The sequence below is a fragment of the Urocitellus parryii genome, chromosome 3, assembly GCF_045843805.1.
Source record: "Urocitellus parryii isolate mUroPar1 chromosome 3, mUroPar1.hap1, whole genome shotgun sequence".
NCBI lineage: Eukaryota > Metazoa > Chordata > Mammalia > Rodentia > Sciuridae > Urocitellus > Urocitellus parryii.
In genome coordinates, this window is record NC_135533.1 from 135,797,289 (window position 1) to 135,810,380 (window position 13,092).

At 40.3% G+C, this 13,092-nt stretch overlaps 1 protein-coding gene across 1 annotated transcript in view; it reads left to right on the top strand.

Annotated features, from left to right (window-relative positions):
• Vps33a (VPS33A core subunit of CORVET and HOPS complexes) overlaps positions 1–13,092 on the top strand; it is a 32,090-nt gene that overhangs the window by 13,004 nt on the left and 5,994 nt on the right. Inside the window, exons 7-11 of the mRNA XM_026402975.2 lie at positions 2,988–3,181; positions 5,457–5,583; positions 7,118–7,185; positions 8,275–8,412; positions 11,537–11,674. Of these exons, the coding sequence (XP_026258760.1) occupies positions 2,988–3,181; positions 5,457–5,583; positions 7,118–7,185; positions 8,275–8,412; positions 11,537–11,674 (665 nt within the window). The remainder of the gene's footprint in view (positions 1–2,987; positions 3,182–5,456; positions 5,584–7,117; positions 7,186–8,274; positions 8,413–11,536; positions 11,675–13,092) is intronic.

Genomic DNA, 13,092 nt, shown 5'->3' on the forward strand with positions numbered 1-13,092 from the left:
CATAAGACTTTCACTCTTGACTCAAGAAAATCCAAAGCTTTAACGTCCCTTGAGGAATCATTCCAAAAAAAGAGATCAAGGAGGTTTACAAAAAAATTTGTATTTCCATTTCTTTTCTAGAATTTCCTGAATAATCCAAATGGTTGAGAACTTTATAAAATAATAAATGTGGAACATGTGTAACTACATAGCCAATTATAAATTTTATATATGTGTGTATAATATGTAGTTTATATGTATATCTATCTATATAAATAGTATACATAAAATGACCAAATAAGAGCATCCAAAAAGAAGAAAATAACTGGAGGAGGAATAACCAGACCATGCCTCATGGCTGGCGATAGTTCTGGAGAGCTTGTGAAGAGGTGGCTGTGCTGGGTTGGAAAGAAGGGTAGAGTTCAGGCGGAGGCTCTGGGGAGGGATGAGCAGCATGCTGAATGCTGCCCGTGGTGTGACAGCAAGCTCGTAAAAGGAGAGAGCACAGATGGGGAAATCCTCAGGAACAAGGCTGATACAGAAGGTTAGGGTCACAAGTTGGAAGATCGGACGGCCTGCTAGGTTTGGGGCATAGCAGGTTATTAGGTTAGAGGTCACAAACATGTTTTATTTGGTTGATTTTGGCCCATGTGATACTTCTTTGTTTCTGTCAGCATTTAAAATCTGAGAGATTGTAATTAATTAATTTATTATTATCATTATTATTATTATTATTTTGCACTGGGGATTGAATCCAGGATGCTCTACCACTGAACTATATCCCCAGCTCCTTTTATTTCTGAGGCTTTAGGGTCTTGGGCTGGGGATGTAGCTCAGTAGTAGAGTGCTTGCCTAGCATGCATAAGGCCTTGGGTTTGATCCTCAACACCTGCCAAAAAAGAAAAAAAAAAAAAAGTGCCAGACAGGGTTTTGCTAAGTTGCTGAAGCTGGCCTCAGATTTAACAATCCTTCTGCCTCAGCCTCCCAAGTAGCTGGGATTACAGGTGTGCACCACTCCCCACCCCAGAGAGTTTGGGATGGGAAGGGGTGACCTATAAGGGCTGCAGGAGATGGTTGTGTAAACAAGGTGAAAGGTCAGCAGGGATTTTCCAAGAAAATAAAGCATATGTGTAAACTCACAACCTCTTTGTTTTTTCTTTTGTTTTTGTTTTTTATGGTACCTGGGATTGAACCCAGGAGTAGTTAACCCCTGAGCTACATCTGCAACGCTTTTGTATCTTTTTTATTTTGAAACAGGGTCTTTTTTTTTTTTTTAATATTTATTTTTTAGTTCTCTGTGGACACAACATCCTTGTTGGTATGTGGTGATGAGGATCGAACCCGGGCCGCATGCATGCCAGGCGAGCGCGCTACCGCTTGAGCCACATCCCCAGCCCTGAAACAGGGTCTTGATAAGTTGCTTAGGGACTTGCTAAGGCTAGCTTTGAACTTGTGGTCCTCCTGCTTCAGCCTGTCAAATTTCTGGAATGATAGGTGTGTGCCACCACATCCAGCTAATTCACGGCCTCTTTGTAGCTTTTTTTTTTTTTTTTTTAACAAGTTAAACATTGATTAGGGAAACTGGAAAAACAGTAGAAAAGCTAGGTATGGTGGTACACACCTATTAAAACCAGCTACTTGAGAGGCTGAGGCACATGCTCAAGGATAGCCTGGGCAATTTAATGAGACCCTGTCTCAAAATTTAGGGAAAAAAAAAAAAAGGGAGGGGGCTATGCATGTAACTCAGTGGTAACGTGCCCCGGGTTTGATACCTAGTACTGCAAAAAGAAGAGGAGGAAGATCGGGGAGGGGTTGTTATGCATACTACATATGGAATGGGTGTGGCAATGTGCCAATAAAACTTTATTTTCAAAAACAGAAAGTAAAAATATGCAATGGCACATGCCTGTAATCCCAGCAATTGGGGAGGCTGAGGCAGGAAGATTTCGAGTTCAAAGCCAGCCTCAGCAACTTAGTGAGACTCTAAGCAACTTAGACCCTGTATCAAAATTTGAAAAAGGCTTAGGGATGTAGCACAATTATTAAGCACCCCTGAATTCAATCACTGGTACCAAAAAAAAAAAAAAGGAATTGGGCAGAATTTGGCCCTCATGCCATAGTTTCTGACCCTTGTTCTGGAGTGGCTTTCAAACTATTTTTGATCTGCACCCCACAGTAAGAAATATATTTTATATCACACATGCATATATGTATGTATAAAACAAAAGCAGAAGTTTTATTAATAATAAAAACCCACCTGCCCTTAGTTCATGTGATACACTCTGGTATTTCCTCTTTTGTTTGTTGCTGTTTTGTTTTCTTCTGTTTTTTAATATTTCTCGCCACCCAGTGGCTTGATTTCATGGCACCTAACGGGACATCACTTACAGTTTGAAAACCATAGAAGACATTGGGCAGATCCTTGTTTTTTTTTATGGTGCTAGGCATCAAACCTAGGGCCTCACTCATGTTAGGCAATTCCTGTACCACTGAATCACACCTAACTTAGAAGAGGAAAAGGGACCTAATTCCTCAAGAAGTTTAGGAACTGGACACTGCTATGGTAGCTTATATATAGGTGGCCCAAAAAAAAAATGGAACCATGGTATCAATGCTAAAGAGTCACTATTACTTTTTTTTTTTTTTTTTTAGTACCAGGGATTGAATCCAGGAGTGCTTAACCACTGAGCCACACCCAGCCCTTTTTATTTTTTTATTTTGAGATAGGGTCTCGCCAAGTTGCTGAGGCTGGGTTTAAACTTAAAATTCTCCTGCCTCAGCCTCCTGAGCTGCTGGGATTACCAGTGTACACCACTATGCCCATCAAGAGTCACTCTTTCCTGTACTTGTATCACGGGATATAAAAACCCAGAGCTATGTGTCACTGTCTTGTTAAGCTATCTTCCATTCTCTATTGAACTGGAAATTCCCTTTTATGCCTGGGTACTTGATTGTTGCTTCTTCCAGTAATTACACATAGGTGCTCATTTCCTCCCATTGTCATTCAGGTTATGTGAAATTACCCCCAGAGAAATTTGCACCTAAGAAGCAGGGTGATGGTGGGAAGGACCTCCCCACAGAAGCAAAGAAGCTGCAGCTGAATTCTGCAGAGGAGCTCTATGCTGAGATCCGAGATAAGAATTTCAATGCGGTGGGCTCTGTGCTCAGCAAGAAGGCAAAGATCATCTCTGCTGCCTTCGAGGTGAGACGAGCTTTGATTGTCATCCTGCTACCTTCCATTGCTAGGGGGCCCACCTGCAGGAGAATAAGAACTCCAACCACACAGCCACAAATAGCTAGCCGCACTTTCCTACCCTGAGTAATTGCAGGTCCCTGAGGACCCAGGGATTTCTTTCTTTTCAGACTTTTTCTCGGACCCATGACAAAAGAGGACCTGTTAGGTTTTTCTCCTTTTGTAGAGGACATAGGGCACACATTTGTAGTTTATAAGTTTTCTGTGTAAACATTTTCAATAACTTCCTTTAAATTATTTCCTACTTAAGAGGAAGCCAGCTGTACTAAAAATAAAAGCTCTTTTGTGATAGAACTTGCAGTTCATGATGAAAACTGCAGGTCTAGCCACTGTGACAGTGGCAGGGGAACCCTGCATGTGTGGTGGGTGATAATGAGACTAAAGTCCCTGGCAGCCTAGAGCCTCATTATCACTTCCTGCCTCCTCTTGCCCATCAACTGGTTTCTTCTTGTTAAAGCTCCTTTTTGAAACATGGGAATCAGTAAGCTGATAAACTCTGAATATTTAGACTTAGAAGATATAAATTAGAAAAGTTTTAGAAAATTTTTTCACTGAGTAGTTCTAAATTTTTTCTGTCTTAGGAATTATATTCATTAATTAATTTTTATATTTCTGAGGATACTTTTAGTTGAAATTACCAAATTTTGTCTTGAAAAACAAGTCTCATCACTAAACCAGGTTCATTTTGTTATACTCAAGATTGACATTCAGAGAAGGACTGGGTTTGTTTCTATCAGGGAGGAAACAGTTTACTGTTTATAGCCTCCTCTACGCAAAACCTGATTTTTTTCATCTTAGTTTTTTACTCAGAAATTTGTGTGGTTTACCAAATATTGTCCACTAATACTTGAATGCCCACAAAATACTGTCGAAACGTATGAAATGATACACAGGAAAAGAGAATTGTAGGCACTTTCTCTATTAAAAAAAAAGTGCTAATGTGCAAAGCTCAGTGGCACAAGCAACTCCAGAGGCTGAGGCAGGAGGATTGGAAAGTTGGAGACCAGCCTCAGGATCTTAGCGAGACCATAAGCAACTTAGCTTGTCTAGCTGACTCAAAATAAAAACTTAAAAAGGACTGGGGTAGCTCCAGTGGTAGAACGCCTCTAGTTTAATCGAAGTATCAAAAAATAATTATTTATTTAAAAAGAAGTGATAGGCTGGTAGAGTGGTAGAGCACTCACCTCACATGTGTGAGGCCCTGGGTTCGATCCTCAGCACCACATAAAAATAAATAAGTGAAATAAAGGTATTGTGTCCAACTACAACTAACAAAGAAATATTTTTGTTGTTCAAAAAGAAGTGCTGGGGGCTAGTGTTGTGGCTCAGTGGTAGCGTGCTTGTCTGGCAGGCGCGGGGTCCTGGGTTCGATCCTCAGTACTACATACAATCAAATAAAGGTATTATGTCCAACTACAACTAAGAAATAAATATTAAAAAAAAAAAGAAGTGCTGGGGCTGGGGCTGTGGCACAGTGGCAGAGCGCCCACCTCGGACATGTGAGGCACTGGGTTCAATTCTCAGCACCACATAAAAATAAATAAAATAAAGATATCGTGTCCATCTATAACTAAAAAATAATAATAATAAAGAAGTGCTAATGTGGTTAAGAGGCTCCATGAACTCTTTCAGTGATATTTTTTTAATTTTTTTTTTGAGAGAGAATTTTTTATAATATTTATTTTTTTTTTAGTTATTGGCGTACACAACATCTTTGTATGTAGTGCTGAGGATCGAACCCGGGCCGCATGCATGCCAGGCGAGTGTGCTACCGCTTGAGCCACGTCCCCAGCCCCTTTTTAATATTTTTAAAAATTTTTTTTTAGAGAGTTTTTTTTTTTTTTTTTTTTTTTAGTTTTCGGTGGACACAACATCTTTGTTTGTATGTGGTGCTGAGGATTGAACCCGGGCCTCATGCATGCCAGGCAAGCGCGCTACCACTTGAGCCACATCCCCAGCCCAAATTATTTTAGATTTTTATGGCTTTTTTATTTTTTTTTTAGTGCCGGGATCAAACCCAGGGCCTTGTGCATGCAAGGCAAGCACTCTACCAACTGAGCTTATATCCCCAGCCTCTTTCAGTGATATATTTACCTTTCCTGTTCTGTGTGATGTTGGACGGGTTTGGCCTGACTAGTATGTGTCCACTGTTTCGCAGTAACGTAATTAGCGGTCCTCCGAAATGTCTTTGCTGCTGATGCCACTGCCCTCTTGTCTGTTTCAGGAAAGGCACAACGCCAAGACCGTGGGGGAAATTAAGCAGTTTGTTTCCCAGTTGCCCCACATGCAGGCAGCAAGGGGCTCACTTGCAAATCATACCTCGATTGCAGAGTTGATCAAAGACGTCACTAGTAAGTATCCTTTGACATGATCTTCCACCTGGAGCTGACTCCCATACACACTGAGGCTTCCTTGGGAAAGTCAGCGTTTTTTTCTCCTTCTGCACTGAGGATGCAACCCAAGGCCTTGCTCATACAAAGCTTGTGCTCTACCATTGAGCTACACACCCAGCCCAGTCAGCTGTTTTAACATCCTATGTTTCTCAGTAGTAAGTAAATGTGCACATTAGCAGTTAGTGATGACAAAATATTTAGAATATAGATAAGAGAAAAGATTTATGCATCCAGGTGCAGTGGCACACACCTGTGATCTCAGCAACTTGGGAGACTGAAGCAGGAGGATCACACAGGAGGCCAGCAACTTAGCAAGACCCTATCTCAAAGTAAAAAAAAAAAGGGTCTGGGGAAGTAGCTTAGTGGTAAAGTGCCCTGGATTCAATCCCCCTACCCTGTCCCTTGTCCCAAATTTATGCATAATATTGCTCTCATATTAATAGGCAGTTAATTTTTTTAGTCTATTTTTTTTCCTATTGTGAAGGATTACTTAATTAGAACAATATGGTGTTTCTGGGTTTTTTTTTTTTATTTTCTCTTGAGAGTATTCTGCAAAATTGGTACAGAAAGCCTGTGTTGAGTATTTTGAAAAAAGCTCAGATTTATACTAAACTGGATCCGAGTTTGTTCATTAAAAAATAGGGTTGTTGGGCTGGGGATGTGGCTCAAGCAGTAGCACGCTCGCTTGGCATGCGTGCGGCCCAGGTTCGATCCTCAGCACCACATGTTGTGTCCACCGAAAACTAAAAAAACAAATATTAAAAAAATTCTCTCTTTCTCTCTCTCTAAAAAAAAAAAAAAATAATAATAAGGTTGTTGGGGCTGGGGTTGTGGTTCAGTGGTAGAGCATTAGCCTAGCACATGTGAGGCCCTGGGTTCGATTCTCAACACCGTATAAAAATAAATAAAGGTATTATGTCCATCTACAACTTAAAAAAAAATTTTAAATAGGTTGTAAAAGCTGAGTGGGAGTGCCTACTCCTACTCAGCTTTTACAACCTATTTAGTGCCTTCGATTATGAAGTATTCTTTGAATCTTAAACATTGTATTAGAAAATCAGTCCTTTGATTTTATGTTAACAGAAGTGGAAATCAAATTGGTTGAATCTGATGACAAAAGTGAAATGCTCTTGGGAAATGAGTTTTCATTAACTCATAATGCATTAATGATGCATTCCTGTAATCCCAGTGACTCAGGAGGCTGAGGCAGGAGGATCATAAGTTTGAGGCCAGCCTCAACAACTTACCAAGACCCTAAGCAACTTAGTGAGATCCTGTCTCAAAATTAAAAAAAAAAGTGGGGATGTAGCTCAGTGGTAAAATGCCCCAGGTTTAATCCCCAGTATACTCATTGGCTGATGATTTAACTTGTGCTTGCTTTCTTTTTTGCATGTCCTGTTTCTTAATCACACCTTGTGTATAAAAGCAAACCAGTTAAACAAATTCACATTTATTGAATTTCTGAGTTGAAAATTTGGTAATTATATTTTAGCTTCCGAAGACTTCTTTGATAAATTAACAGTGGAACAAGAGTTTATGTCTGGAATAGACACTGACAAGGTATGTAGACAATAAAACTGTTATAACAAATAGTTGAAAGTTTACCAAACATAAGATTGTAGTCAAATAAACAATTGCTTTGATACCTGTGCCTTGCCTAAATAATTTTATGAGCAAATGCAAAATGTGAAAATGTGGATTTTGTTGGGTAAAAATACTTAGCATTACTCTATGTAAGATACTTTGTGCAGTACATGGTGAAATGGGATATGGTCCCTGAAATCCAAGATTTTTAAAGACTATAATAAGTAAATTAAGAAATTTGCTTTTGGGGGGCCAGGGCTGTGACTCAGTGGCAGAGCACTTGCCTACCATGTGTGAGGCACTGGGTTTGATCCCCGATACCACATAAAAATAAAAACAAAATAAAGGTATTGTGTCCATCTACAACTAAAAAGAAAAAACTTTAAAAAAAATGATATTTGCTTTTGGGACTGTGGATTTAGCTCAGTGGTAGAGGGCTTGCCAGGTATGCATGAAGCCCTGGGTTCAGTCTGCAAAAAGCAAAAACAAGATATTTACTTTTCGAGAGAATTTGTTATATCATGACTTTATATATTCAGCCATAGGGGCTTAGTGTGTAGCTCAATGGTAGAGCACTTGCCTAGCATGCACAAGGCCCCGGGTTCAATCCCCAGCACCACCATCCCCCCAAAATTCAGCCTTATTAATTTTATAAATTATTCAATTTGTGAAAATTCCCATCTTCTAAAAATATTCCTGTTATTTTACACTAAATTGCTGCTTTTCTTGAGATAGGCTAGGTCCCACAAGTCCCAAACACTTGGCAATCTCTCAGGAGTTTGTCCACAGAAATAGACCTGTCAGGGCAGGCATCGGGACTGGCCACAGCTGTCTTCACTGCCTGGTGCTCCTGTAATTTGACCTGAGAACTGATGTGTCTGTGTGGTGCCTGGGAGTGTGTGTGGCAGGGGCTGAGGCAGCTACCTCAGTCAGGATTGAGAAGTGAGAAAAAATAATGAGCCTTTCTCCTGCACATCTCCTTTCTTTAACTTAGAAAAATAATTCTAAACATCAAGTTCTTTAAGTCTCTAAAAGCAGCAGTCTATGTATATACTTTATTTCTAGGTCAACAATTACATAGAGGATTGCATCGCCCAAAAGCATCCACTGACCAAGGTCTTAAGGCTGCTCTGCCTCCAGTCAGTGTGCAATAGTGGACTCAAACAAAAAGTCTTGGATTATTACAAAAGAGAAATTCTCCAGGTAAGATATATTAAAGTCTTTTATTGGTCAATGGGGAAAGCAAAAAGAAAGTGACAAAATGGCTATTTTGGTATATTGCTACAACAATCTTAAATTTTTTAACACCTAGAGGAATTGTTCTGATTAACTATAGTTATTTATTGTATCTGATAGTAAGAACAGTAGCAAGCATTTACTGAGCATTTATTGTGTGCCAGGGCCTATCTGAAAAGCTTTATGAATACACGTTTGTTTTACTCTTACAACAGCCCGATGAGTTTATCATCCCCTGTTTGTGGATGAAACCCCTAAGGGATATACTAGTTTCATAACTGGCCCAAGGTCACCAGCTAGTAAATGTCAAAACCAGTGCCAAAACCCAGGCAATTTAGGCCTAGTGTTCATCTCAATGAGCCAGTTGCATGATGGAGGAAGATAACTTTGCAAATTTCTGATGACAGTTCCCTGTTATGGAACTGTTATCAGAAATAAACTGTTCCTTTATTTTTTTAAATAAATAAATCATAAATATAAATTTGTAGATGGACACAGTACCTTTATTTTATTTATTTATCTTTGTGAGGCTCAAACCCAGAGTCTCACACATGCTAGGCAAGCGCTCTGCCACTGAGCTACAACTCCAGCCCAAGCCTAATACTTTATAATAAGGAAGAAGTTCACTGTTGTTGTATTTATGTATATATTTTTATTTTTTGGTTTTGCTTGTTTTGTTTTTGTTTTTGTTTTGCTTCCTCTGCTATTTTAAAAAATCCCCCTTTTCAAAAATGTCTCAGGCAGTATTTATTTGCTGTTACCTGTCATTCTTAAATTTATTATCATTAAAATTAAGGACTCGTTAATTTTTTTTGCATTTGTCTTTTTTTGAGTTATACATAAAGCACACATATGCATTAAGATTCCAAGGATGCAGAAATACATGAAGCAAAAGATGAACATCCCTCAGACCCATACACAGTCCCATGTGCCTCCTCAGATGTGTCCCATATCAGCCATTTGGTGTGGATCCTTCCAGTCTCCTATTTTCAAATGTATACAAAGTGCATTTATGTACATAGATGTCAGAGTGATACTGGCTGGATCCCGGCTCAGCTCTGCTTTTACTGGCTGTGTGACCTTGGGCAAGTTCTTTAAAAGTCTCAAATGAAGCCAGGAATGATGGTGCAGGCTTGGTAATCCCAGAAACTTGGGAGACTAAGGCAGGAGGATCACAAGTTCAAGGCCAGCCTCAGCAACTTAGACCCTTGTTGGGGGCTGCCCTGAACAAGAGTTATGCACACATCTTTGAGTCTTTTTTTTTTTTTTAGAGAGAGAGAGAGAGAGAATTTTTAAATATCTATTTTTTAGTTTTCGGCAGACACAACATCTTTGTATGTGGTGCTGAGGATCGAACCCGGGCCGCACGCATGCCAGGCGAGCGCGCTACTGCTTGAGCCACATCCCCAGCCCCGGCATCTTTGAGTCTTGAGTAAAGAGGTACTAGATTGGCACTGTGCCCACTGCAATGCATGTAGACTTACCTCTGCTCGGCCAGGAGAGGTGCAGCTCTGGGATTGGGTGTTACCCAATGGAGTTGAGTTGCACCCACCTGATGTAAACCTACCACTTGCCCTTTTTTGGATAGAATGTTCCATCGACTAGCTTCCCCCAATAAAAGCTGAGCTTCAGGACGTGCTCCTTCTCTCTTACCAGCCTCCTGTGTTTTTCTCTTGCCCACCTTGTGGGAGCTTACGGCTGGAAATAGAGAAGCCGTCCTAAATGCCCAGACAAAGGTATTTTCCGTGTCTGTGTGAATTGAATGCGTCAGCCCAAATTCACCTGAATGACCTTTCCATAGCTCACTCAGGACGTGGACTATAGACCCTGACTCAAAACTTAAATAAATAAATTAATAAATAAAAAGGGCTAGGGATGTGGCTTAGTGGTTAAGCACCTCTAGGTTCAGTCTCAGATACCAAATAAGTAACTCAAATGGAGATAATACCTACCTCCTGGTTTTGGGGGATTTTTTTTGTTTGAGACAGGTCTTGCTGAGTTACTTAGGGCTTCACTAAATTGAGGCTGGCTTGGAACTTGTGATCCTCCTGCTACAGTCTTCAGAGTCGCCGGAATTATAAGTGTGTACCATCATGCCCAGCTACCTTATGGGTTTATGAGGATGACTGAGTCATAAAAGAATATGAAGTGGGGCTGGAGATGTGGCTCAGCGGTAGCGCGCTCGCCTGGCATGCGTGCGGCCCGGGTTCGATCCTCAGCACCACATACCAACAAAAATGTTGTGTCTGCCGAGAACTAAAAAAAAATAAATAAACATTAAAAATTCTCTCTCTCTCTCTCTCCCCTCTCTCACTCTCTCTTTAAAAAAAAAAAAAAAAAAAAAAAGAATATGAAGTGCTCAGGCCAGAACCATGCTCAGCTGATAGAAAGTATTTTTCAGGTTTTGGCTACTATTTATATCTTTTTTAAAGGCAGAAATAAAATCCTACCATACATAATATTTTATTATTAACTCTTTTTTGTCCTTAAAAATATATTCATGGGCTGTGGTTGTGGTTCATTAGTAGAGCACTTGCCTAGCATATGTGAGGCACTGGATTCAATCCTCAGCACCACATAAAAATAAATAAATGTGTCCAGCTCCAACTTCTTATTAGAATGTGTAGATCTGCCTCATCCTTTTTTAGAGCTAATCATATACCACATATAAATATAATTTATTTGATGCTTACTTAGGTTGAGCCCATAAATTCTGACTTTAAAAATTTTAAATCCTGGGCTAGGGTTGTAGGTCAGTAGAAAAGCACTTGCCTAGCATGTATGAGGCCCTGGGTTCCATCCTCAGCACCACAAAAAAATAAATAAAAAATAAAGGTATATGTCCACCTACAACTAAAATATATATATATAATTTTTAAAAAAAAATTTAAATCCTACTTTGAAACAATGAGCTGCCTTAATATCAATGGACAAGCATGCCCTGTCCCCTGTGCTCATCAGGAGTTACTGCTGGACCTTGTTATTTTGTCTGAAGTACAGATCAGATCGATTTGTTCAAAGTGCTCTATTTTGAAAATTGAAGAAGCCCTTTTCCTGATCTGACATCAAGGCCAAATGATTTCTCTTGCAGACCTATGGCTATGAGCACATACTGACCTTGTACAACCTAGAGAAGGCCGGCCTGCTAAAGCCACAGACAGGGGGCAGAAACAACTACCCAACAATTCGGAAAACATTACGCCTCTGGATGGATGATGTTAACGAACAAGTAAGATGCACTCCTCCACTTTAACTGCAGTCAGTTACTGGTTTCATAGTTTATTGTGACAACATATGCTACTTAATCTACACATCTGTCTAATATTTTTTGAAAAAGTAATGCATTTGTGTGTTGTGTCCATCAGAATCTCAGGAGGAAACATAATGCTATCAAACTGGGGAGCCTGAGGATTAATAAAGATGTGGGCACCAGGCACAGTGGCACATACCTATAATCCCAGAGGCTCAGGAGGCTGAGTCAGGAGGATCACAAGTTCAAAGCCAACTTCAACTTAGTGAGGCCCTAAGCAACTTAGCAAGACCCTGTCTCAAAAAATAAAAAGGACTGGGGATGTAGCTCAGTGGTTAAGCCCCCTGGGTTCAATCCCTGGTACCTAAAAACATAATGATGTGAACCAGTAGAAACTAGTAGGCAGTGCAGTGGGGAGTCCTCACCAACTGAGGCCTGAAGGGCAGAGAAGTTATTCTAGAAAGCTAGATGAAAACTGTAGAGAGATACATCCAGCCCCCAGAAGTGTCACAGGTAGAAGGCAGGGAGGTACAAGCCTTGACCTCATGCTGCTGCCCACTCTCCAGCTGCCCTCCTCCACCCCTCCCCATGCAATTGTGCAAGCACAAATAGGGTGTGGGAGAGTGTTGACATAGCACCTCCAGGCCATCTCCAGGGCACAGAGCTCTGTGGAGAAGGTTGGGGAACCTCAGGAGGTGTTGATGGGAAATGACCAGCAAGAATCAGTCAGTTAGCTACACGGAAGTAAGGCAAACAGTGATGGGGAGGTTTCCTTCCACAGCTTACCCAGTTCCTGCAGAGTAAAACCACTGGAACCAATTGTAATCTACTCTTCCAGAAAGATTCTGTGCACATACAAACATTTTTATGCTCCAAAGTAGCATATACATTTGTGTGAGTGTATGTGTGTGTGTGCGCACACACACGAGCGCACTGGGGATCGAACCCAGGGCCTTGTACATGCAAGGCAAGCACTCTACCAACTGGACTACATCCCCAGCCCGTGTATACTTTACTTTACATTTGTTAACTTTATTTTTATTTTTATTTTTATTTTTTTTACTAGTGATTGAACCACTGAACTGTATCCCCAGTCCTTTTTATTTTTTATTTTGAGACAGGGTCTTGCTAAGTTGCCAAGGCTGGCCTTGAATTAATGATCCTCCTGCCTCAGCCTCCCAAGTAGCTGGGATTGCAGGCATGTGCTGGCTTCCATTTGTTGTATTTTGTAATAGTTCTAAATTTTTTTTCTTATTGTCTTTTTTATTTGGTTGGTTGGTTTTTGTTTTCTAGGCTTTTGTTTGTTTTTTTCTGGGGGACTTTTTTGGGCTGCCTTTGTTAAGAAATGCTTATAACTAGTCTTTTCCATCAATAGCAAAATTGGCTCATTTTTTCCC